The sequence below is a fragment of the Peromyscus leucopus genome, chromosome 20 (assembly GCF_004664715.2).
Source record: "Peromyscus leucopus breed LL Stock chromosome 20, UCI_PerLeu_2.1, whole genome shotgun sequence".
In the NCBI taxonomy this organism is placed as follows: Eukaryota; Metazoa; Chordata; class Mammalia; order Rodentia; family Cricetidae; genus Peromyscus; species Peromyscus leucopus.
In genome coordinates this window covers 20391533-20417818 of record NC_051080.1, presented here as the reverse complement: position 1 = coordinate 20417818, position 26286 = coordinate 20391533, and the positions used below count along the sequence as shown (strand labels likewise).

The window sequence follows — 26286 nt, the reverse complement described above, 5'->3', positions numbered from 1 at the left end:
CAGCAACGCTGAGGTCCCTGCCTAAGCTGAGGAGTTATAGGTAGAGCAGGCAAAGGAGTCCATCACCCTGTGTCCTCTGGGCTCCCTGATGTGTGTCCAGTTTGGAAATGACTAAGGGGACACAAGATTACTAACCAGAGTCCGCATTCACCCTAGGCTCTCCCTCTCTACAGAGGAAATGGTGCCCAGACTTGCCCCACACAGGACTGGGGAAGACAGCCAGGAAGAGCTGGACCAGGTCAGTCACCATCCCACCATGATGCCCTGAGCTGGAGCCAGAGGCAGGTAGACTTCGGAAGTAGAAGAGATCCACAGAACACCAAAATCCCTCCCCCAGTTTCTTCTTTCTCCCTTTACTCTTCCTTTCACTTCCAGGCCAAAGGTCTTTGAAGTAGTAGATGGGCTTCAGCCTTCACTAAAGTTTGCACAGGCATAAAACAAATTCTGCCTCATCAGAAGCCACCCCAGGCTATTTCCCTCTGTAGCCATTCCCGGGGGATGGGGCAAGGATGGACCTCACACTCCTCCGAGGAGAATGCACAGGGGCCCTTCCCCACCCAGGATACACACCACACAAGCAGGGAGGTGTCTTTTATTAAAGATGCAAGCAAGCACAGAGTACCATGTGTGGCTCCAGAACATCCATACAGTACTAAAAATAGAAAAATAGAAACAAAATTTCACAGAAAGCAGCCTTCCTTCCCAGACACACAGGAAAAAAAACGCTGCCATGCCCAGCTCACAGAGTCATGCACCCGGCCCACACAAGCTTCTCCCTGGACAGAGGTAACGCCAGCTGCAACCAGACCTGCTTCAGAGAACCACCCACGGCGGGCCCCTTCTACAGCCAGAGCCTCCCACCAGCACGCTGGGCTCTTCTAGCCTGGTAAAGACCAGAGCCAGTTAGTCCCCAGTGGCAATCTGCTGGTCCGCTTCTCATCTGGCCATCACTTGGGCCAAATTTGAGCCAGAAGACAGCAGGGGTAGGTGTAGGTGTGTGTGTGTGTGTGTGTGTGTGTGTGTGTGTGTGTGTGTGTGTGTGTGTGTGTGTGTGTTGTGTGTGTGTGGACATTGCTCCCTCAGACACTCTGAGGATAGAGGTGCCCACTCGGATGGGCGGGCTTGCCAATCCTATCTGCATGGAGAGCAATCAACTTGCAGGCTAGGTCCCTTAGGTGAGAGGGTCGGCACAGCGGGGGCATACGTGACAGCAACTTGGGATTTTAAAACCGTGCGATGTCACATCTCTTGCCCGCAGGAGTGTGTCAGTCACTGCCTTGGGGAACAAAGAGAAGGCTGTGGTAGACACCAATTCTGGTGTCTGTGGGCACTCTTGACGCACCATCAATGCCTTCAGATGCCATCTGCAGCCCCGGGCCAGCCTCCCTCCAGGAACTTTGCTTGGGCTCTTCTGTTCTAGGCTCAGAGAGCTGCGTCCTGGAGGTGTGTCTAAAAAATGGCCTGGGACAGGCCCTGGCTTGGTGTCATGATGATTCTGGAAGACTGGCTAGACCACAGGCTAGACCTACCTATCCAGCTCCCCACCCACCCAACCCATGTGATCCCAACCCATCCTCTGATCTCAGAACAAGGTGGGATGGCTGTGCCTAGAAAAAAAGACTACAAAAATTACAGTGAACCCTGAGAGCTTCCTACCATCCTGGCACAGTTTGTTCCTGCTCTCCCACGGAAATGGACTTGCATTTGGTTGACAGAGATTTATTTAGATTTCCGGTGAAAAGCGCTATAAAATACAGTGAATAACATGGGGTACAGGGCAGACAGTCTCGCTGCCTGCGTGTGTGGCGTGGCCACCACATGGAAACCCAAGTGCTACAGGCCAGGCAGCTGCTGTGGACAGCATCATCACACTCCTCGCTCTCTCCACTGGGCTCGTCCCCTGCTGTTTCCACGCAGCTTCCAGAGTGTGTCCAGCAAGGAATAAATGAACGCAAACAGGACTTTTTTTTTTAGCTAGTAGAGCGTCTGGGGACCGTGAGCATGCAAGTTCGCGGTTTCTGATATTATAAATAAAAGTCAAACGTGAGGTCACATTTCCCCATCTTCTGTTTATACACTAGGTCAAACTTCTCATTCATGGAGACGGTGAAGATGTCTTTCCATAGCCCGACTCTTCCTGCAACACAGACCACAGAGAGCTGGCTGTAGCCACCAGTTTCTGGACAAAAGGAAGCCTTGGGAATGGATCCGGAAATTTCCAGATCTGTGCCTAGGCCCCTCTAAACTTGGCCTGCTGAGTGGGAAGGGCCAGCCGAGCTAGACGGCATGAGTCCTGTTTGTGGTGGGATTTCCCTGAGTTGGAGGGAAGCTTTCCTACAGCCACCTGGCCACCTTCTGTCAACTACGCACCAGCCATCACACAGACCCACACCTGTGACCAAGAGGGACTCCACCTCTTGCTCCAGGTTAGCTCCCGGAATCTACCACAACACATGCTCCCGCCATAAAGCTGCCAGAGAGGAGGCACTGTGGGCTGAGGGCAGTGCTCTAAGGAGTCCTTAACTCACAGCTCCACAGCACCAACTGCTGTTGGCACAACGGCTGCCTCTGGAGAATTTGAAAAAGTAAAAAAACAAAACAAAACAAACAAACAAAATCATCCCAAGGCCAGTAGGAAGCTTTCCTGAAGCCATCAAGGGCGGAGTTTTCTAGAAGCCTAAGCCCAAAAAGAGTTGGGGAAGGCTTAAAAATGAATGAAACATCCATGGCATAAGCTCGCTTTCCAGGCTGGATACAAAGCCCGTGACACACACACAAGAATTCCATACCTCAAGTCCATGTGAGTCTCCCCACAGCCCCAGCTGCTGTCCCTGTCTGGGGGTGGGGGTGGGGAGGGTGGGATTAGGAGTTTGTATTCCAAACCTCCCATCCACAGGAGCGGTGAGGTCTGTGTGTCGGCTTTGTGCTTTTAAACAAGTGGGATTGGGGGGGGGGGGCAGTTCTGAAGTCAGAACGCTGGTCATCTCCAGCAATAGCCTTGCTCGGGTCTTAACCTCAGCATCTGTCCCAGCAGGACTTCAGATCTGCAGCCACAGCTGGGCTAAAACTCCTGACACATCAGGACTTTCTCTTTGGTAATGAGGCATCATCTGTCTGTGTTGGAAAAGTAAAATAAAAATCGTTCTTACCACCCTCTAATGATACCAAAGGGACCAAATTAGAAGCTTCTAGACCAACCACACTATAAATATAGTTTTTCACAATCTTTTTTTTTCTTTTTCCCCAGCTGAGAGCTTGTCAGAGAGGAGTCACCCACCTGGTTTAGGATTTGGAATCAAGACAATTTATGCTGTGACATGAACCAAATTTATGCAATGCAGTCGGCTCCCCGAGCCCCTGCATCCTCGCCACCTCAAGGCGATCTTCTGAGTAAAGAGGCAATGTGCTAAAAGAAAACAAAACCACAGAACTGAAATAAAGCAAAACCAAGGCCAACAGTGACAGTGTAAACGCCTCTGAAGGAGTGTGTGAGCGCTCGGCGCCAGCGGCAGCGGAGGGCACATGCGTGACCCGGCGCCCTCTGCGCTGACCACACATACACCAACCACATGCAAACCAAAGGGGGGGGGCTGAGGAGGTGGGTCACAGACAGGGTTAACAAAATATGATGAAAGCAAAACTGAAGAATGGCAAATAAACTCGAAATAATAAGTGCCTGTGAAGATGCAGCCAGGAAACACGGGACAGGGGATGATGCGGTGGGTGAGCTGCTCTCCGGAGGGGCAGAGTTTTGGTTAGGCCTTCTCCAGCAAGGCCCTGTGCACCTGACCCTTAGCAGCTGCCTTTGGCCCCTAGCAGCTGGGATGCAGAGCAAAGCCTTAGAAGTCACCGCTGCTCCACGGCTGACAGAAGACACATTCCTGGAGGCAGCCAGGCTGCAATCAGAGCCCAGCTTCTCTCCCCGCCTTGGCCACCACCCAAAGTTCTAAGATCTTCCCTCCCAGCTCCTCACCCTCTCAAAGTTTCCAGTTCACACTGCTGGCAGCTGGCCTCAAGCCTAGACCGTACTTACCCAGAGGGGATTTATGGAACATGGCCACCGCTCTGAGACATCCTGCAACTTCAATACCTGAGCTGCCCCACCAGCAGCAGCTCACACATGTCCTGAAGAGCTGAGGAACTGACTCAGTGGCCCTCGGAGGACTCCTCTCTGGAATATTGTCCCCAAAGTGTTCCTGCCCAGCAACTGCCTCCTGCTACCTATGTGTCCCACCTCCATCTGGGCCACCTCCACAGTGCCCTGACTCTTGACTACCCACGCTTGGCTGCCCTCAGGCTGGCTCATTTTGTTATCTGTGCCACTTGAAACCCAGAAGCCCCTCCCTTGGCCAGTATCCTCTGGGTCAGAGAGGGAAAAGGACATCTCCTCACGTGGGAGCCATCTTCCTGTCCACCACAGCTCACCACTCAGAGCCACCCAAAAGGAAGGCTGCTAAGTCAGTGGTCTGCCCTGTATTGCAAAACACCCGGCGGCACCACCCTGCCTTGGGTCTGCTCTGTGGGCAACTGACTTGAGCCAGTGAGAGTACTCTGCATGAGCACACCTTGCTCAGAGCCTAAGCCAGCCCCAGTAGATGCTGCCCCCTTGAACTGTAACACCATGTGGGCAAGCGGACAGGGCATGCCCTACTCCTGAAGCACCGTGCCCTCAACAAGCACTGGCCAGCAAGTGCTGCTGCCCAGCAGGAAATTAGTTTGGAGCGTCGTAGGTGGACAGGGACTACCTGAGCAGGGGAGGAGGGGGGAGGGGACACGCACCCCGGCCCACAGGCAGGGCCTCCGCGTTGCAACACTGGTCCACCAGCTGGTGGCAATGCTCGATCAAGGACTCCAGCTGGGCCTTGTCACAGGACACACCCAGGAATCTGGCCAGCTGCTCCACCATGGTCACCAGGTCCTGGAAGACAAGGGCAGAGAGCGGAACAGGCCATCAGAGGCAGCACCCAGGGCACAGGGTTGAGCTGGAAACTGCACTCATGGCTTCCTTCCTCAGCACGCAAGACGACCAGTCCGGCGATCAGCCAGGAGGTAATGCTGACAGGGGTACTCGGTATCTCAAAACCTGCAAGTCTTGGATTTGAACCCATGGCTCTGGGAAGAGGAGGGAGGTGTGGGGATACAAGTCAAAGGACGTCAGAGCGGTGGCTCATTGACAAACATCAACAAGAATATCCATCACTGGCAAGATTTAGCTGCCACCTCGCTTCTGGAGTCCTCTGCACCCACGACTGCCCCGGTGGCCTGTGCCCTACCCACCTCATCTACGGGAAGGTGGACCGGGGAAAGTAAGTCCTATTACATTTCTCACTGGACAAAGGGCCATGTATAGGCCCCACAATGCCAACAACAGAAGGCCGAATACAGCTGGAGCAGGCACACCACCGTTCCCTACAGCTGCCATGCTCCCTAAGAAACGCTGAGGCGCCTCCTATTCCCAGTGGGATCCCCTCAACCATCACTCCCAAGTCCCTGAAAGCCTGCTGGCAACTGCCTTGGCCAAACATCAGGAAAATGCTGGAGGCTGTTTCCTCTCCAGAAGGAAATTAGCACCTGAAAGCCTCAGGAGGTCCCAGTTAGATACTGGCATGGGAAGAAGTTCTGATTGTTAACATGAGCACAGACACGTCAAGGACCCCAATGCCTCAGACCCATGGGAACGGCAAAGCCTTCCCCTGGCCCGTATGTGGATGCTGACATGTGTACATCTTCCTCCCCGCTTCCTTCCTCCGCGATGTTTATGTCCTGTGACGGCATCCCTACAAAGCCCCCTACCAAGATGAGCTAAACCTGACTCCTTGTTCAGCAATAAACCCAATGAGTTCCCCAGCTGCTGCTAGTGCATCACCGTCAGAGTGCATGTGCCACCCAAGCCCAGATTTTCTGCATGTGTGTCTGTCATTTCTCCATTTCCCATCACCCCCGTTAGGTCGATCCCTAAAGCTGTGCAAGGCTGTGGCACACACTGCTTAGCTAATGTTTTTAACAGGCTGGGGGTGGATGTGTCCGCGCCTCCGTGGATTCCCGCAGGACCCACTCACCTTGCAGCCTTGATCCTGGTGTTCCCACCCCTGTCTTCTTCGCCTCTCAAGGAACCAGAACCCCAAGGTCCCGTGCACAGGACTAGCACAGTGGGATATGGGAACAACAGGCGTCAGAGCAAGCGCCAAAGGAAAGAAGAACCCACTTCTGCTAGCCCTGGCATTTAATGGGTAGAACTGGCCCTCAGAAGAAACCACCCAAGGAAAGGGCTGCAGGAAATAAGATAGATGGTAGAGGTGCTCTGTAGGACTGCTTTGGTCCAGGCAGCTCGGCATCCCTACAGCACCCTCCTTGGAAGGTGGGCGGCTTCTGCATCTGGCCACATGTGAAAGGAGACTTTTGGATGGTTACCAGGTCCAACTTAACTGCACACCTCACTCATCTGAGCTGCACTTTCCACCCATAACCAGGGACTAGAGTGCTGGCCAGTCATCTGTCATTACCGGAACCCTCATTAGTGAGAGATTACCCCTCAGGGTGACTGTGAGGAGGAAGAGTGGGGGTCTTACTTGGAGCACCTGGGCACAAGCCACAAGACAGGACTGGCGGCAGTGAGGCAGCTGAAGCTGTAAGGGAGAGGTGGGGGAGGTAGCCCAGAGAGGAAAGCATTCGCTGTACAAGTGTAAGGACCTGAGGTCAGAGCCCAGATCTGATTAAAGCTGGATGCAGGAATAGCACGCACCTGCAATGCCAGTGCTCCTACACAGCGATGGGCACCCCAGACAGGAGAATCCCTGCAAGCTCATGGGCAAGCCAGACTGGCATGAGCCACAGAGAACAAGAAACCCTGTCTCAAGCAAAAGGTGGAAAGCAGCAAGAACTCAAGGTTGTCATCCATCCTCCAAATTCACAGTGCAATGCACATACCTCCACTCACACACATAAAACACATCCTCACAAGTGTGTACACACACACACACACACACACACACACACACACACACACACACACACACACACACACACGGAAAGTGGGGCCATGGAGAACACCCAGCTCTGCCTCTAACACCAAGACAAGAGAGTGTCTGCCTAGTCCACAATCTGGAAATGCAGATCCTCACTCATGGATAGTTTCCTACAGTAAGGCGAGAACGTGAGTTCCTAAAAAATGTAATCTTACGGGCTGGAGGGATGGTTCAGTAGTTAAAAGAGCTTGCTGCTCTTCCAGAGGACCCAGGTTCACTTCCCAGCACCCACATGATAGCTTACAACTGCCTAACTCCAGTCCCAGGGAATCTGATACACTCTTTTGGTGCCTGTGGGTACTGCATGCTCATGGGACACAGACATAGATGCAGTCAAAACATCCATACGCATAAAATAAAAATTTTTTTAAATGAAAGCTAGGTGGTGGTAGTGCTCACCTTTAATCCCAGCACTTGGGAGGCAGAGGCAGGTGGATCTCTGAGTTCGAGGTCAGTCTGGTCTACAGAGCAAGATCCAGGACAGCCAGGGCTGTTATATAGAGAAACCTTGTCTCAAAAACTAACAACAAACAAACAAACAAAAGTAATTTCAGGTCCCTAATCCCCATCAAAGACATCCCTAACTACAGGTGAGGTTTCTGGAAAAATCAACAATGTCTCATCAATTAGATTAGACACTAAAGCAACTGACTTCAGTGGCTGGGTATGGTTGAGGGTATCCTGTGGTGGTATTGTGTTCCCCAAAATATTGTGCACCCTAATAAACTTATCTGGGGTCAGAGACAGAACAGCCACTAGATACAAAGGCTAGAAAATGGTAGCACTCACACCTTTAATCCTAGCATTCCAGAGGCAGAAATCCCTCTGGATCTCTGTGAGTTTAAGGCCACATTGGAAACAGCCAGGCATGGTGACTCATGCCTTTAATCCCAGAAAGTGGTGGTAGAAAGCAGAAAGGTTTATAAGGCGTGAGGACCAGAAACTAGAAGCATTTGGCCTGGTTAAACATTTGGCTGGTTAAGCTTTTAGGTTTCGAGCAGCACAGTTCAGCTGAGAACCATTCGGATATGAGGACACAGAGGCTTCCAGTCTGAGGAAACAAGATCAGCTGAGAAGTTAACCAGGTGAGGTTAGCTGTGGCTTGTTCTGTCTCTCTGATCTTCCAGTTCACCCCAATACCTGGCTCCGGGTTTGATTTTATTAATAAGAACTTTTAAGATTCATGCTACAGTATCCCCTCAGGGAACTCCGGTTACAAGCTTTGTCCTCAGGGTGATGCTGATGGAATCTAAAAGGTAGGAGCAGGGGCTGGAGAGATGCTCAGCCAGTAAGCACACATACTGCTTTTCCAGAGGACTGCAGTTCAAGTCCCAGTCTCCACATCAGGTAGCTCACAACTGCCTATAACTCCAGCTTCAGGGGAATCTGATGCGCCCTCTTCTGGCCTCCAGAAACACCTGCACTCATGTGCACAAACACACACATATCCATAATAAACAATAAAAATGACTTTTAAAAAGCAGACAATAGCCATGTGTTTGATTAAAAGATGCCCCACAGGCCCAGGTGCTGGAGCTTAGTCCCAAGCTGGTAAAACTGTTTTAGAAAGCAAAAGAAACCTTAGGAGGCCTGGCCTAGCTGGGAGAAGTAGTCACCAGGGGGCCGACCTTTGAGAGGAATCCCCAACCTCTGGCCCCTCTTGGCTTCCGGATCTCCATGAGGTAATCTGCTCCTGCAGCGCATCCCCACCCCTCCACAGGGTCAGAATCAATGAACAGACCATGGACAGAATCCTCTGAAAGTGCGAGCTAAAATCCCCTCATCCTCCTGCGAGTCTCTGGCTACCTCCACCGCCAGGCTACCTGGAATCTTCCCATGGCTGTGGGCTCACTACCCTGAGAGTCTCAGCCACCAGCAGTCAGTGAGGCTGTCTGCCTGGTGCCCACTGTGCCCCCGGAGTTTCCCCAGCAGGACAGCTGGGTCCCACCAGGAGGTGGGCACCCTCTGTGAGGACAAAGCTCCACGCACTTCCCTCTACCTCTGCTGCAGCAGGTTTTCCGGTACTCATGAGCCCTAAATGCACAAGCCCAGCCTCGGGTCACTCCGAAGGGGCATCTAGGACGGGGTACTAGGAGATGGTGGACACCACACCGCCACAACTCCCTGTGCTCAGGAGCCATCATCACCAGGGGCCCCTTCATAAGCTCCTCCCCTCCACCCAGAGTCCTCAGCACATTCCCGATCAGATTTCCAAAGTCATGTTCGTCTCCCTCTCTAACACCACCTCCAGTCTGTCCGACCTCTGTTCCAGCCCCTCCCACTCACCATCACATTCCCGACACAGCGGGCAGCATGGCTTGGCCCTGGTCCACCTGGTACATCTGGGCCTGGCTCCCTGTGGCCCAGATCTGTGCACCCTTAGGGACTGCACTGTGAGGAAGCGGCTTCCCCTGCTCCAGCCAGGGGCCTGCACAGGCTCTGGGACTCTCGGTGCCTTGTGGTACTCTCAGTCTCCTTGTGGAAAGGTGGGTAGGTGTCTCCACCCTGCAGGTCCCTCTATAACCCGGAAAGCAATGGCTGAGAGCCTGACACATGCTGTTCATCTGAACACACGAACACACATACAAAGGAGGAGGAGGGCAGCCACTGACAAGGTGGCCTATGAGCAGATGAGAAGGCAACCTACACAGATCTCTGAAGAACATTCTAGACGGAGGGAGCAAATGCACCAGCCTGAAATAGACACTGGAGGGTCCAGTTCAAGCAATAACAAGGTGGTGGCAGTGGTCGGGGGTGGAACAATGTATCCAGGGACTAGGGAACCACTGCATAGGTCTTGGCGATCACCCACAGCCACAGGGGCTGTGAAAGAGAAGTGATAATTCATTTGAGCACCAGCAGGCATAGCTGCTGTGATGAGGACTTGATGGCTAGGCTGGGGAGGGAGCCAGGAGTCAAGTCTGGGATTACACCTCATTAACGGGCTGGAAAGATGTAGGCAGGGACAGAAAGACAGACAGACCTGGGCACAAATGGTTGGGGAAGTGTGAGGACTTAAGGACAGAGCCGATGGGACTTGGGACACAGACACACAGTGTGAAAGAGACATTGGGACAAATAAGAGACTTCCACCTGGCTGGGTAGTAGCGGCGCACACCTTTAATCCCAACGCTTGGGAGGCAGAACTGGGTGGATCTCTGTGAGTCCGAGGCCAGCCTGGGCTACAGAGCGAGATCTAGGACAGGCACCAAAACTACACAGAGAAACCCTGTCTTGGGGAAGAGAGAGAGAGAGAGAGAGAGAGAGAGAGAGAGAGAGAGAGAGAGAGAGAATTCCACCTGAGCAAGGCAGAGTGGCCCGTCATGAACTAAGACAGCGACTGCTGAGGCCCTCAGGGTCAGGGTCAGAGGCTGGCTTGGGTGCCCCGAGTCTTCAGTCTCCCTTGGACGACCACACAGACACGTGTCTTGGGGCCTCCACAGACAGCTCTGTGCATGGTGGCCCCAGTGCTCCTAACCTGGCATCAATGAGACTACAGGGGAGCGAAGAGAAGAAAAGATGGCCGACAGGGCCAGGACCGAGGCCAGTGGTGTGTGATCATCTGCAGCTAGGAAAAGGGCACACAGCTGGACAGATGGCTCAGCCGTTAAAAGCACTTGGTTCTCTTGCAAAGGACCCAAGTTTGGTTCCCAGCACACACACACACATGGTGCCTCATAACCACTCCTAACTCCAGCTCCAGGAGACCCAATACCTTCTTCTGACCACTTTGGGCACCGGCGTGCACATGGTGCACACATGTACATTCAGGCTAAGACACACACACACACACACACACACACACACACACACACACACACTAAATCTGAGAAAAGGGGGTGATGGGAGATGAGGGTGGCAGCTTGGCGGTCAGAGAAGGAAGGGAGGGGTCATGTCATTAGAAGGCAAGGTGACGGGAACCCAACAACCCTCGCTTACTGTAGCAAAGGAGGGGACCACTGGGGACCATGACAGCACAGCGTGGGGACGGTGGGGCAAGAGGGGAAGGGGCTGGCAGGGAGGTGAAGATAACAGTGACACACGGGGAGGGAGAGCGGTCAAGGCCAGGTTTGCTCTTGGCCAGTTTTAAGAAAGAAACCACACGCCTTTAATCCCAGCACTCGGGAGGCAGAGCCGGGCGGATCTCTGAGTTCAAGGCCAGCCTGGACTACAGAGTGAGTTCCGGAACAGCCAGGGCTACCCAGAGAAACTGTCTCCAAAGCCAGAGAGAGCAGAAACAGAGACAGCGAGAGAAACATCACTACACCCATGCATGGATGGCAGTGGAGATCCTGGGAGACATACAGCTACCAGGACACTTGATACACTCACATATTGAGCGTTCCCCACCTCTACAACCACACTCATCAGAGTCTGTACAGAACAAGGCTTCGAATCCACATCAGCCAATGCTATCCTCCTTCCTGGAGTACCCCAGGCTAAACTATGCAAGGTCACACGCATCCTAAAAGCTGATGCAGAACAAGGCTTCGAATCCACACCAGCCAATGCTAACCTCCTTCCTGGAGTACCCCAGGCTAAACTATGCAAGGTCACAGGCATCCTAAAAGCTGATGCAAACAAGCTCGAATCCACACCAGCCAATGCTAACCTCCTCCCTGGAGTACCCCAGGCTAATATACAAGGTCACAGGCATCCTAAAAGCTGATGCAGAGGGACTCAGCTTTGCCCGCACGCTGCCTCACATGGTCACCAAGGTGATGGTACAGAGACAGCACAACCGAGTGGCAGAGGTCCTGATCCTGTTGCTAGGGTCCTGTTTCTTGGCTTTCCACAACATCACACCACAGTGAGCCAGTCTGGAACTTGTCCTGGGGATCAGCCTGTCCAGATAGAGGCCATGTGCTGGACTAAGGACTTGAGCCCAAGTCTCCTCTGTGGCCCACATGCATCCCTGGGCATGATAAGGGTAAGACATGGAAGGAATTGTGCAGATCCCTCCCATGCCACCCTCTGTGGCCTTCTGGCTCTGCATAACCCGGCCATGCCTCCACTTGGTTCTAGCAGCACCGAGTCCCAGCACCACGGACAGCTCCAAAACCAGGGACAGCGTCTCCCTTGATGGACCGCATCTCTCCAGCATCTCTCCAGCATCTCCCCAGCATCTCCCTGATGGACAGCATCTCCCCAGCATCTCCCCAGCATCTCCCTGATGGACCGCATCTCCCTGATGGACAGCATCTCCCTGATGGACAGCATCTCCCTGATGGACAGCATCTCCCTGATGGACAGCATCTCCCTGATGGACTGCATCTCCCCAGCATCTCTCCAGCTACTCACCCGGTGCATGTCTTCATACTTGAGGAAAAGCACATTTGCATCCATGCGATGTTCCCAGAACTCCTGCACGTGCTCAAACCAGGAGCCGTAGCCCACTGCGGAAACAGGGAGAAAGGGGTACATACAGATGGGGAGGGAACTGTGCAGGCGATCTTGCCCCCACAGGATGCCCTGCTCCTGCCCAGTTGCTGTGAAGGAAACTGCAGGGTCTCCTAGAAGGAAGAAACCATTAAAGGCCCTCACCCCTCCTGCTCCCGCCGACGCTCCTTCGCCCCCTACCCAGCACATGTATGGATGCCTGAGGACCTGACAAGGGCTTTGAGGCTATGAGGACACGGTGTGTACGCTAGTGCCAATGGTCAGAGAAGTCAGGGCGAAGAGACAAGTAGGGCAGGTTGGGGTGTAGGAAGCTCTAAGACAGTTCCAGAACAAGGTCCTGCCCCATGACTCCTGGTCGACTCCAGGCATTCTCAGTGAAACTTGCCATCTAAAAAGACAGATGGGAGCCCTGCGCTGTCACACAGGCAACATGTGCCTCAGCATGGCCCTGCCTGGTCAGAACCCCAGGTCTGGGCTGGGCCCTTGGCCAGGGTGAGAGAGCTCAGCCCCGTCTGTAAACGATAGCACGGCACTCCTAGTGACGAGTTCCAATGTGCTCCCACTCTCTGGCTGAGCTGTGCAGTCCTGGGAGGGCCTTTGTACCACGGGGGTCCCAGAGCAGGACTCAGTGAGATGCCATGCAGGAGTGGTACCCTAACTCCGCTGAGCAACAGGAAGGGACCAACTGGATGAGATGCAGGGGCAGGAATGGGGCTCCACCTTCCAGGCTAACTGCAAGCTCCATGGGTAAGGAGTCGTGCTGTATTGGGGCACAGGGGACCTGCACAGGCACACCCTCCTGAGACACCCCTGGATGACCTCTGTAAACGCCCCTTAGAAAACCTGTTCACTTTACACAGAACCGAGTCTCAGGTCACAACGGGGCCTGGACCCTGATCTGGATCCATGTGCTCAGCTGAAGCTGAGTTCAGGCAGACGAAGTCCTGGGGTAGGAGGAAGGCAAGTAGCCTAGTAAAGCAAGGGGAGAATTCTCCCCCACTGCCGGAGAAGGCACAGGACTCCTAGATGGCCTGGACCCCATTGGGTCACAAAGACGCTGCACAAGAAAGGCCAGCCAGGACCATGAACAAAGGAAGGCATGCTGACTGCTAACAGGGATAACAAGAGCACCTCGTTGCCTCTGTACCTGGGGCCACAGAGGAAAGAGATGCGTGTGTGCGGGTGGGAGCCGAGCCTTAAGAGAAAGGGCCCTGCCATGACCCCCTGCTTCTCTCTGCACCTCACTCTGCTGAGACCATAAAGCCACTTACCCAGGGCTGGCAGGAGAGTACAGCACAGCATAGCCCCCACCCAGTAATATGGCGCCTTTGGAGTACTCCTCACACTGCACAGGGCAGGGTCTGTCCACAGACCATTGCCAACACAGCATCTGTCAGGTGACCCTGTCCACAGATTCCCCCATGCACTTGTGTCATGGGGAGACTGTCCATAGAGCGCAACAATACTCCATCAGGGACCCTGATCAGAGGTTCCACACAGCATGTCACTTGACCTGGGCGTCACTTAACCTCAGCCCTCAGACCACCACCATTCTCATGCAGATCTTTCCCACAGTGCCTGCGACCCTGCTCCTTCCTCTGCTCTGTCCAGGACTGGGGACACCAAACCCAGGGCCTGACATGCTACCTCTGCTCTGTCCAGACTGGGGACACCAAACCCAGGGCCTGACATGCTAGGCAAGTATGCCTGCATCTCCAGCCTTCTTCCTACCTTTCATTTTGAGACAAGGTCTCATTAAGTTGACCAGGCTACCCTTGAATTCACTCTGTAGCCCAGGCCGGCCCTGAGCCTGCATGCTTCCTGCCTTAGTCCCCAAGTAGCTAAGATGACAGCCCTGTGCCACCATCCAGGCTATGAAATAATTAAAAAAAAAAAAATGATCCTTCTCTTAGCTGCCACTTTCTTTTGAGCCTTGGCAGGGAGGAAAGGGACCATGTTGTGGTCACTGAGTGGCTAAGAGTAGAGGAAGGTACTTGAGCACCCAAGTCACACACTTTGAGAAGGATGCAGGCCAGAGCGCATGGCCTTGACCTCTGAGGCTTTGCACTGTCAACAGGGAAGCCCAGGTCAGGGCAGATTTTCACAGCTCTGGCTGAGAGTACACCAGGCTGAATGCGACAGACCCCTGCTGTCACTACGGTGCTGTTCCCACATACCTGTGGGAGCAAGAATGGGCACCATGACGAGAAGGTACGATACCGTGAGCAGAAGGGGGCACACCTGGAAGACGACAAGGGGTACCCCAATAGTGCACAGGGAAAGAAGCTGGGTGGGACCTGCGGCAGGCTCAGGGACCCTGGGGAACAGGTGCTGCCATTCTCCACCACACATGTGGCCCGGCCCTGGGCACAGGGCACAGCTGAAACCATGTTTAACAGAAGGAAACGGATCACTGAGGACCTCTGGCCCCTGTGGGTTTCCGACTGCAGGCAGGCCAGTGTGCCTGCTGCAGCCCAGCCCATTCTCTGGGCCCTTGTGTGCACCACTGCCTGAGTGGGAAGCTCCTGGAGGCTGCCCCCGAGGCCTGCTGCACTTGAGGTTTCACCAGTACACCCTCTATTCCCATCATGCCTCACAGCCTCCCTGCAGGACCCCTGGATGAGCCACACAAAGCGGTCAGTGAGTTTTGAGACCCAGGGCTAGGACAGTCTCAGTGCAGACTAATGAAAGCGTGATATAAGCCATTTCCTATGACTGAGTGCACACCACACACACAGTCCCTCGCCAGCCACAAGACCCACAGAGATATGGGGGTGACTCGGGGGAAGTGGGAACACAGCCAGAGAGGAACTGGGACAGTGGCTCCAAGGGGACAGGTGGCCTGCGGGGTGAAGAAAGACAGAGATGGGAGATGGAGCTGCTTCCTACTGTGGTCCCTGACTTCCTAGAAGACCAGTGGGGTCGAGTGGCCAGGCCCTGCTCCTCCCGGGTCGGGAAGGAGCCAACAGGAAGTATACATAGCATTCAGCCCAGCACACCCTGCTCCCTAAGTGCTGTTCCCTGTCCCTTGCCAGGCCTCTGAAGTCCTCCAGCCCACGTGATGATTCACACCCAGTAGCAGCCTTCACGTTGGTATCTACCATTCACAGCATCGAGATCTGGGCCTCTGAGTTCACAGCTTTCATTCTCACCTCATTAAGAACCCAGGCAAGAAGGACAGGTGAGGAGTTATCTGGAGAACCCTCATGGTGGTGGTGGGGGGGCAGGACTCAGAAGTCTCAGAATCTGCACTGCTGCGCACCACCGCTAAGATCCATGGCTCCCCAGCCTCGCCACCTCCGCCACGTGGTAATAACGTAAGCCTCATCTGCACGGGTGCAAGTGAGGTGCCATCACACGCCGCGCCTTCCAGGAACGCCCCGGCACCGGCCGGTATGTGCGAGGTTAGAGCTCACACCCACGGGCACTTACATTTGTCGTTCATGAACCGCCGACAGAACTCCTGGAAGGTGCCTCGGTAACTCATGGTCCGCAGCGAGCGGTGAAACTGATAGTAAGACACAACCAGGTCCTTGGGGTTGCGAGCCATGTAGATGACCTGCGGGTACAACGATGGGGTCACTCCCTCTCCTCCTGGCCAGGGGTCCCCTTGCTCATTCCCAGCACGGATGTGCTGCTCTGGCCCATGGGCTGAGTATGCGGGATAAGCGTGTGATTGTCTTACTGTACTGCTTTGTCAGGGCACAACAGTAATCAGTAGGAAACAGGCGCCCTGGTGAGGGCTGGTGGCCTGGGAACTTTAGGACTGAGGACAGAGACAAGAACAGGAAGCACCGTCCTCCAATGGGAGAGGTAAGCACGGAGGAAGGACTACAGTCACGATCCAAGGTGGTCCCTGGGCCAGGGGGAGAGGTACCTGCAGTGGTGTCAGAAGCCTAGGATTCTTAATGCGGAAGCGGAGTTTGGGAGATGGGGATAGGTTACCTTGGAGTCCCCATTGTGGAGGTCAGAGGGCAGGAAGCGGTAGGGGAGGTGGCTCTTGATGAGCCTGGGAGACGTCAGTTCCTGCAGAGAGAGACACATGACTGTGATATTTGCATGTATACACACACACACACACACACACACACACACACACACACACACACACACACGCAGGCACGCGCGCACACACACACACACACTCCTTCCCTCCCAGGGCCTTTCTAAACACTCTGGAAGGATCCTGACCAAGCAGGACTTAGTACCTGCTCTAACCAACTACCCACTTGAGTCGTCTGGACATGACTCACAGATGGCTGGATCCTAGGAGTTGTAATGAGGGGTCGATCCCTTACAGACATAGGGATTTGGTTTGAGTGGCTGAGAATGAGGAAGGGTCTGTGGGGCAGCAGAAACCCAAAACATGGGCATAAAATAGTGCCTGTGAGAACATGGCGGTGTCTAATTTTAAAGCTTCCAGCTACCCTCCGTTCTGATCCCACAGCAGCCCAGGGGGCCATGGACAGCAGCTTTCCCTCCGCCCTCTGCTCAGAGGCTCTCCTCCTGTCCGCTTCCCCTTGGACCACGAGGCTTGGTGTCCATCCAGCCCTCCGCTCCTCTCTTCCTTCTGGAAATTCCTCGGACGGCTGCTGCCTCCTGATCCTCTGTCCCCAGCTCTGTAACATCATGACTTCCCGCCCTGAGGTGGGAAGTGTCAGCTCACGACTGTACCAGGGGCAGCACCAGCGCGTGTCTCTTAGAGCAGAGACACTGGGCACTCACAGTGCTTCCTGTGGAGGAGCCCACGTGACCGGGCACGAACTGCAGGCCGGAGGGTGACCTCCGGGTGCCAGGTCCAGTCAGGAACAAGCTCCCCAAGGGCAGGAGGGGTCTGCTGCCGTGACATGTGGCCGAGCCTCTCAGGGATATAGTCCCCGAGTGCTCATCGAGCGGAAAAGCAAATAGGAGAGTCGCGCGCTCTGCTTGGCCTGAACTACAGAGGCAGCCGGGGATGGGATGGAAAGAAAGGTCCAGATGCAGACAGGATCTCATCATACAGCCCAGACTGGCTTCAAACTCCTGTAATCCTCCTGTCTCAGCCACCCCAGTTCTGGGGCAATAGGTAGAAGCCACCACACCCAGATAATTTCATTTTTGATACCAAGGATTTTATTCAAACATGTCCATCCCAGCTCCCGTGACAGATGAGGGAGGGGGCTGAGGCCTTCTTTCCCACTGGTAGTCCCTCAGTCCATGACCAAACATTTCCTCCTTGCCTCGTAGACTCCCTGAAACTGACATCAGTCACCTGGACTTGACAGGTCCCAAGGTCCTTAAGGACTCAGGCTGAATTAAGGACTCACTCAGACCTGTCAATTTCTCTTCCTGGCTAGCTAGAACTTCCTGGAGGCTCTCAGTTGTTCCCATGAGCACCCAGGAGCCTTCTTGAGAAGCCACTGTCACTGGGCAGGTGTAACTGTGGAGGAAGGGGTCACACGGGTACCTTGATGATGTCCAGACCCGGCTGTGGGTACTCCAGCACTGGCAACTGCTCATCAATGTTCATCAGGCCAATCTCATCAGGGTCGGCGCCCTGGCTCACCAGGTAGACCACCTCCTGCAGCAAGCTTGTACCTGGGTGGAGAGGAAGGGAAGGGTGCTCAGAGGGGCCACTGGGCCACCCTCACAGCCAACGCAACTCCTGCTGCCTGAGAAGCGGACACAGGGCTCAGCAAGCAAGAGGAGCCCTGGAGAGAGACCAAGAGGAGCCCTGGAGAGAGACCAAGAGAGCCCCGGACTGAGCGTGAGGCCTCAGCCTACCACAGCGGCTAGTGTCCAGCCTGCAGCTTTCCTCGGCGTTCATTGGGGCGGGACATCTGGGAAAGCAAGCAGGATGTAGCCGCCACTCACAGACCATGGTGGGGACCACTCTCAACTGAGGCTTCCAGGGGCTGACCTCTCCGTTGGATTCATGAGTGACTAAGCTCAGAGGGGACAGGTATGACCTGAGCTGCCAACTGATTCCTTCATCTGCCCAGTGTCCACCAAACTAAGCACACATGCCACCCATGCTCCGGGAACACATCGAAGGAAACAAGCCAATAGGCATATACCAGATCATTCCTGGATTTGCCATTCATGAAACACACAAGTCCTGAAAACACACTGATATTTTCACTGTGGGACACAGTGGCAAAGGAGGATGAACATGCAATATCCAACGTGGGGAGGACCCAGGACCAACGGCACCATGGTGTGACTCTGGTTGTCCCTTTGCAAATGAGCTGCGGTGAGAAGAGAGACCAGGAACCACGTGAGGTGGTCACTCACCCAGAGACACAAAGGAGACCAGCATCTCAGATATCTCACTGCACCTCATGGGGGGCGGGGGTGGTGGAAGCTGGGTTCACACAGAGACAGAAACCACCTCTGCCTGCAGCAGCCTGCTCTGTGTGCAGCCTGCTCCCTAAGACACCAGGAGACGGCCAAGGCCAAGGCCAGACCTGAGCCCACACACGAGTCACGCAATGCAGAGAGGAACCCATCAGGGGACAGTGGCCCACGGGGCTAAGGATCTGAGAGTAAACCCCCATCTTCCCAGAGCAGCGTGACACGGATGGGTCCCCCGCTGAATCTGGGGACCATCCCCTCCCTCAGACCCGGACCCAGGCCCATTTGTCCCCAACCTCAGTCACTTCAACAACGTCCCATGGTTCACAACAAGGCCCGGGGAACCAGAGTCCAGCCTTCGCCTCCCCTCCCCCTGTTCCCTCCTCACGAACTCAGCCTCTCATCCAGATCCAGTGCCTCCTCCCCCAAAGCCTGCCTTCTCAGAAGCCCCAGGATCACTCAGAGCACATGCCGCCATCTGTACCCCCGCTGTGCTCCCACCATGCCGAGCCTGGCGGCACCCACTGCACCCCAATCCCTGTGCCTAAGATACACGCGGCGTGCTGCCTGGGCTCTGCTGGGCACACAGTCCAAGCTGGGGCCCCAGGGTCAGGCAGGTCAGCCAACCAATAGCCAGCCAGGAGCCAAGGGAGGCAGGCAGACATGGCTGCAGTTGTCCAGCCACTGTACCTTCCCAGGGTACTGGGAGCAGGTACTGTCCAGAAAGCTAGGCCAACTTCCCATGAACTCAAAGAAGAGAGGGACACACAGATGAACACACTGTCCCTTTCACATTGGGCTTTCTGCCCTTCCCTGGGTAGCCTCATGCAGCCCCACCCCCAGGAGGCCAGGCCTTGTGGATAACACACACATCCCACCAGGTCAGCAGCGGAGGTGGCTCCTCTGTAAGAGTCCTTTCTCCCTGCCTCCTTCTTCTACATGTCTATTCAATCACCCATCAACAAAGGCCTGTCATCAGCTGCCCTATCCTCCATGCTATTCCTGCTGTGCCAACAGCCCAGGAGCCACACACCACATCCAGATCTTAGCTGGAGCCAGAAAGCCAATTTGCTTCAGTGGTCCATCCATTCTTCAAGGGCCCCCTGCCACAGTTCACATGCTGATGAGGCAGGATGGACAGGAGGAGGCGGCGGCGGCGGCGGCGGCGGCAGCGGCGGCGGCGGTGGGGGCGGCACCAGGGAGCAAATCCACCAGGGAGGAAGTGGCCAGCATGAAGTAACACAGAAGCTTTGCAGTCACACAGGGAGGGCCCTAGGCCCTAGCTGGAGTAGGAAGGTCTCTCTCACACACACACACACACACACACACACACACACACACACACACACTTACAAATGAAAGGCCAGAAAGTGCCAAGGCCACAGACCCTGGTGAGGCCAGCCTGTCTGTCCCTCCTGGTGAGCACTGTCCACTCAGGCTCAGCTAGCTTCCCAGAAAGGCCCTGAAATGAGTCTCTCTTGGGTCATCTTTATGGTCTATTTTTAATGTGCCCCATCCCGACTTCAGTCCAAACAGACCTGAGCTGTATTTCAAAACCACCTCCATCCACAAGTCCACCCTTACCTCCACGGTGTATTCACGCCAGGAACACCACCCATGAAAGCCAAAAGCAGCTATTTACCTGCCAGCCACTCAGACACACATGGGCAGCACTAATTAGACTCAGTGGGTTTTTGTGTTTTTTTTTTTTTTTTTAAGTCATGAAGTCGGGAAGGGGAGGTATTGAAAAGCCCAGGGGGATAGAGAGGGGGAAACCGGATAGATATGACCAAAATACATTTTACACATGTAGGAAATTCTCTACAAATACGTAAAGCTATTACATTAAAAAATAAATAAATAAAGAAGACACAGGAAATGCCAGTAAATGACCTGCTCAGGTCAAGACTGTTCAGTGGCCGAGCAATCACGAGTATGCAGATCGTGGGCACCCCCGAGCCAGGACAGCCATGCGTGAGGACACCATGTGTAGCTTCACGTCACATGGCACCCAGCAACAGGCTAATGGGATGGGCTAGCTCCTGAATGACAGCCTGTGTGGGTCTCCTAGCTACCAACCCTGGGCCTCAGGAGCAGGGTATAGAGGTGCCGGTCTCCCCGTGGGTCACCAAGTGCAGAGAGGCAGTTAAGGCCACAGCAGAGCTGGGAAAGAGCAGGACCAGGGGCTGGAGCCAAACCTCTGCAAGTACTTGAGAGCAGGGAAGACATCCGGACTTGATGTTGCTGCGGTGGCCACCGTCACACTGGGACACTTTGAAACACACAAAAGAAGATGGGGCCTCCCATGCTGCCTGGAGGGGGGAGCCCCTGAACTCCCCGCCTGCTGCACCCCCAACAGACTCAGTCTGCAGGGAGAGCAGCTGTCAGTTGGGAACACAGCCAGACCCTCCATAGGCTCTGTGTGTTGGTGGACGGATGCCACCATCCGCAGCTCACTTCGCTGACATGGCCAACGCCTGGGTGGCAAAGCCTCAATGCCCTGTGGTGGCTGGCGGGACACTCTGATCCGAGTCCGAGGGCGAGATGCATGGAAGGTCCTGCAATTCACCTACCTTCCTACTCTTTGGCTTCGTTTCATAAAACTTTTCTTCTGCTTCATGGCCATTTCCTCAGCTAGACCCTGCAGCCCAACACTTAACCACCCCAACTCCTAAGACTTTCCCTCCCGAGATTTCCTGGAGCCCCAGGGTGCTACTTCTGCCAATCCCTCCTCCATGCTGCTTTTTCTGAGAAGGCATGGAGGACACACTCAGGACAGAAGCCATCAAGGCATGGGAGGGGACACTCAGGACACTTCTCAGCGTCTTCTTCCTGCACTTAAGTGTTTGTGTGTCTCTGTCACCCTACAGGAAGCCTCACTACTGGAGCCAGGATCCTCCTAGGTGGGAGTGGGACTCGCAAGCAGCTAAGGGGTGGGGCCCAGGTGTGTGTGTGTGTGTGCACCCGTGAGATGTGGGGGGAGGGGAAACAGACACAGACACACATACGCACGCACACACGCGCACACACACACACACACACACACACACACACACACAAAGGACGGGTGGGCAGACACAGACAGGCAATCTGACAGAACACGAGTCGCCCAGCCTGTCTATTTCCCTAGCGAGGATCAGTCATTGCTAGTCCCCCTGGGTCTCTACTATCACACAGGTCAGTTCCTTGGGTCCATGTTCCTCCAGCCTCTGGTGTGGGGCTTCGGGGAGGGGACAGGCATCCTGTCTAGGACAGACGAGGCTGAGAACCTCACCTCTCAAAGTACATCTTCCACCTGACCCTCACTGCTAACAAGGCCTAGGCCTGCATCCCCACATCCGCAGCCTTTTGGAGTCAGCGACCCCAAAGAAACCTCATGGGGTGACCGAGTCACCGATTCCCAGGGCTCTGCAGGGGGAAGTGACCTCCTCATCTTCAACCAATCAAGCCTGATCTTCCAGACTGTCTACTGTCCACATGGACGCCGGGCTGTCCATCACTCCTGATCAGTTTAGAGAAGTTTCTTTCTTTTTTTTTTTTTTTTTTTTTTTTTTTTTTTTTTTTGGTTTTTCGAGTCAGGGTTTCTCTCTCTGTGTAGCTTTGCACCTTTCCTGGAACTCACTCGGTAGCCCAGGCTGGCCTTGAACTCCCAGAGATCTGCCTGCCTCTGCCTCCCGAGTGCTGAGATTAAAGGCATACGCCACCACCGCCCAGCCTAAGAAGTTTCTAGAACAAGGAGAGCTCTGTCTGCATTGTGTTCCATCTGCCTCACGGAGCCCCCACCCTGCTAGCTGCTGAGACCCTCCCTTCTCCCAGCTGGTAATTGAACCAAGGTGAGACGGGAACAGGAAGCCCTGGGACACACCCCACCTGTGATGTGGAAGCTCAGCTTCCCCTTGGCCTGGGAGACAGGACATGGTCCCAAACCTATCGGGCATCCTTTTCGGTGGCCAGAACCCCACTGGACACCAGGAGGAAGTAGCAGCTCCAGTCACCAAGTGTGACTTGCTCTTTCTGTTGAGACAACACCACATGGCTGTGCTGTACTGTGCCCCCCTCCACCTTGCCACACTACAGAAATCCCCAAAACCTGGAGCTCTGTCTAGTTGTTAACTCAACACAGCCTACAGGCAGCTGAGGAGGTCTCCATCAAAACTGTCCAGCTCACACTGACCTGTGGGCGTATCTGTGAAGGATGATCTTGATATGGGGCCCCACCCTGTCTATTGTGGCAGCATCATCCCTAGACAATTGGTCGTAGGCTGTGTTAAAAAAAAAAAAAAAAAAAAAAAAAACTAGCTAATAGCATGAGCGAGAGTGAGCCAGCAAGCAGTGTTCCACGGTTCCTACCTGCAGGCTCCTGTCTCAGATTCCTGACTTCCCTCAAGGATAGATTGGGATCTGAAACGGTAAGCCAAATAAACCCTTTCCTCCCCCAAGTTACTTTGCTCAGAGTTTTATCACAAGAGAAAGCACATGAGGATGCCTGGCCTGGCCCTCCAGTGACTCTAGGAGCGAAGGAAAGACACAAACCACTCCTCTGGGTCTCAGTTTCCTCATGATGCCCATCTCCTGGGCCTGCAACACTCTGAGTGGGCACTCACTCAGGTGGAGGACACCCCTGCTGCCCAGGAGGTGGCAGATGCCACCCTGCAGTCATTAGCAGAGTGCAGGACCCCGTGGGGTGCAGCATGCACCCCCAAAGGAGCATGCACCAGAAAACATCGGGCAGGTGCTCCTGAAGGAAGAGCGAAGGACAAGTGGGGACACCTGGGACCTCACGAAGGCACAGAGGATATCTGGGTGCAGCTCGGCCATAACAATCCTGCTGTCGCTCTAGCCGAACCACGTGACGCACTGTGGTCAACACAGACTTCTGGCTGCTCACTACATTTCTACCGCTGTGATGGCCTCCCCAGGCCGGCTGTTCATCCCAAAGCCAGGAGGAGATGGGAGTAGAATGGCTCGTCTACACCCCCTGGAGTAAACCTGGACACTCCACAGACACATGAGCTGGCTGCAAGTCCAGCTTAGACAGACTGGGAGCCGTCCCCAAACTAAGATCAAACCTAGGTCCTCGCCACCTGCCTTCCTTGGCAGACTCTGCCCCTTCAGCGACTGGGGGCTCCTGGACACTGAGGTAGATGGCTCCTTGATGCATGAAGGTGCCCGGCCTCAACCCTGAGCCCGCTCTTCCCTTAGGCAGGCGCAGGATAAAGGACACTGGCAATAGTCCCCAAGCTCAGGGAAGAGCTGGCAGTGACGCCCACCTCTCTCCCAGAGGCAAGGAGCCTGCGATACATCCACCCTATCTCTCCAAGGGCCCCGTAGGCTGGGCAGACGGCCACAGACTTTCTCTAGTTCTGGTTCCTACTCTATCCCAACTGAGGTCACTCCCTAACTGATTAATGGAGGGCCACTCTCCAGGACCAAACTCCCAGTCCTGGAAGTCACTGAGTGCAGGAAGTGTCAGGAGGGCTGGGAACAGCCAGGCTCACCCCTGACAGTGGCTCCTCTCTGGGTGGTGTGGTGGGTGACCCCAATGTCATCACTTACAAAACACTCTGGGCACGGCACTGGCACCCACAGCAGCAGATGAGTCTGTTATACGGAAAACCAGCATCCAGCCAGGGGTGGTGGTAGAGGACTCCAGGAACCCCAGCATTTGAGAGGCTGACACAGGAGGATCCGGAGTTCAAGGCCAGCCTCAGCTACATAACAAGTTCAAGGGCAGCCTGTGCTACCTGATACCCTGTCTCAAACAACAACAAAAATGGCACCTGTGGGGTGACTTCAGTCATAGTGTACCCCAACAATCCCAGTGCCAGGAAGGCTTAAGCAGAAGAATGAAAATTCAAGGCCAGCCTGGAGTACACAGACAGACTTTGTCTCAAAATATTCACACAGACAGACAGACAGACACACAGACACACACATACACACACACACACACACACACACACACACACACACGTTTCCCATCTGACTTCTTCTGCAGTGTCCAGGAAGCTCCCCAGATCCCACCAGGCCCCAGAATTGGTTTCTCTAACACCCACCAGCTCCCCAAGTTCACAGCTGGGCCTCCAGCCTGGCCACTCCCTGAGCCCCTCTTCCAGTAACTCATGCCTCTGTCCCCTCTCCCCCAGCAGCTACGCCACAACCCACAATCCCAGCCATACACCCAGGCCCTAGGGGCTCTGAGGATCAAGTCTCCCACAATTCCCAGAGTCCAGGAGGGGAGCTGGCATCTTTCTTTACCCATGTGTACATTCATATACTTTGTGGCGGGACAGTCCACCCACGAGTCCCGCGTAAGTACAGCCCAGAGGCTGGGAGCACAGCTGAATGGCAGGCATGCACTGATCATAAGGCTGCACGGCCCTGGATTCATCCCAGGCACTGGCCCAAGAGACAACACCAGATACAGCCCCCAAACCAGCTGTGGAGCGTCCCGTATGATGACTTACACAGAGTTCTCTGAAAGCAGATCCTAGCCAAGACCCAGCAGGGACTTAGGGCTGGGATGAGGCCTGTGAGGTGGTCCCAGCCTCAGCCAGCCCTGCCTGTTTCCTGCCATGCCTCTTCCAAGACAGCCCAGCGGGCTGTATGCCCGGTGGTGGGTCAGTGCCTGCACCTGGACTTGGCCCCAGGGCCCTTGCACCCCGACCCCTGCCCTAAGAGCATCCACCACTCTCTGGGAGGATGCTGGGCAGCGGCCCTAGGGACTGGGACTCCACCCTGGGGGACACACTGCTTATATTTTTCTCCTGTAACCACCCGCTCAGATACAGCAGGGTGATGGCCAGCCACCTTCTCAACTACCCTGAACCTGCAGGACAGCAGTCACAAGGACGCTCTCCAGGCACAGCAAACGAACCGGAGATCCAGCTGAGCTCCTCCTACAGACCCCAGAACAGGCATCACACGGCTGTCTCCACACCAGGCCTGGATGGCTGGGTGGCTCAGATCCCAACCCAGCTAGCTGTGTGACCTTGGACAAGCCTCCTCCCCTCTCTGAGCCTCTGCCTAAAAGCTCTACCTTGCATGGTTGCTGGGGACCCGCGTGCCCTGGTCCCGCCTGGTGACCGAGGCAGCTCGTAAACAAGGATACAGGGGTACAGAGGCCAGTCCCATCCCCCACAGAGTCCATGCTGGAGGAGCGCCCGCCGCCCCCGCTGCCGGCACCACACGGGGAACCGGACAGGACCGGGGCACAGAGAGGTTGAGCGACCTGCCCAAGGTCACACAGCCGCGCCGGCGCCGGGCACCGCGCAGGGTTCCCGACTTACCAGACTTAGGGTAGGTGACGATCCACACGTCGCTGGGCCGCACCGGGAAGTCGGCGATGTCCTCCATCTTCCCGCGGCAGAAGGGCGGCAGCCGCACGCCATGGAACTCGAAGTACTTGCTCTCGAACTCGCCCGGGGTGCCCGGGGTCTCCGCTTCGCTCTCCGCCATGCCGCCGCCCGGCCCGGCCCGCAGCTCCAGGGCGTGACGTCACGGCGCCGGCGCGGGGCTCCGCGGGCAT

General features: G+C 55.0%; 1 protein-coding gene across 2 annotated transcripts; it reads right to left on the bottom strand.

Annotated features, from left to right (window-relative positions):
- Positions 1-576: 576 nt before the first annotated feature.
- Sult4a1 (sulfotransferase family 4A member 1) lies at positions 577-26286 on the bottom strand. Of its 2 annotated transcripts, XM_037197494.1 has the most exons (8): positions 26048-26286; positions 17872-18002; positions 16371-16451; positions 15858-15984; positions 12327-12421; positions 4780-4918; positions 3278-3406; positions 2052-2137 (listed from the first exon to the last, which is right to left on the bottom strand). In XM_037197494.1, exons 1-7 carry the CDS (start codon positions 26214-26216, stop codon positions 3306-3308), a joined length of 843 nt encoding a protein of 280 aa, XP_037053389.1. In that variant the 5' UTR covers positions 26217-26286; the 3' UTR covers positions 2052-2137; positions 3278-3305. The 2 variants fall into 2 exon arrangements, with proteins under 2 accessions (XP_028712579.1, XP_037053389.1); XM_028856746.2 differs by lacking the exon at positions 3278-3406 and having other exon boundaries at positions 577-2137; positions 26048-26285.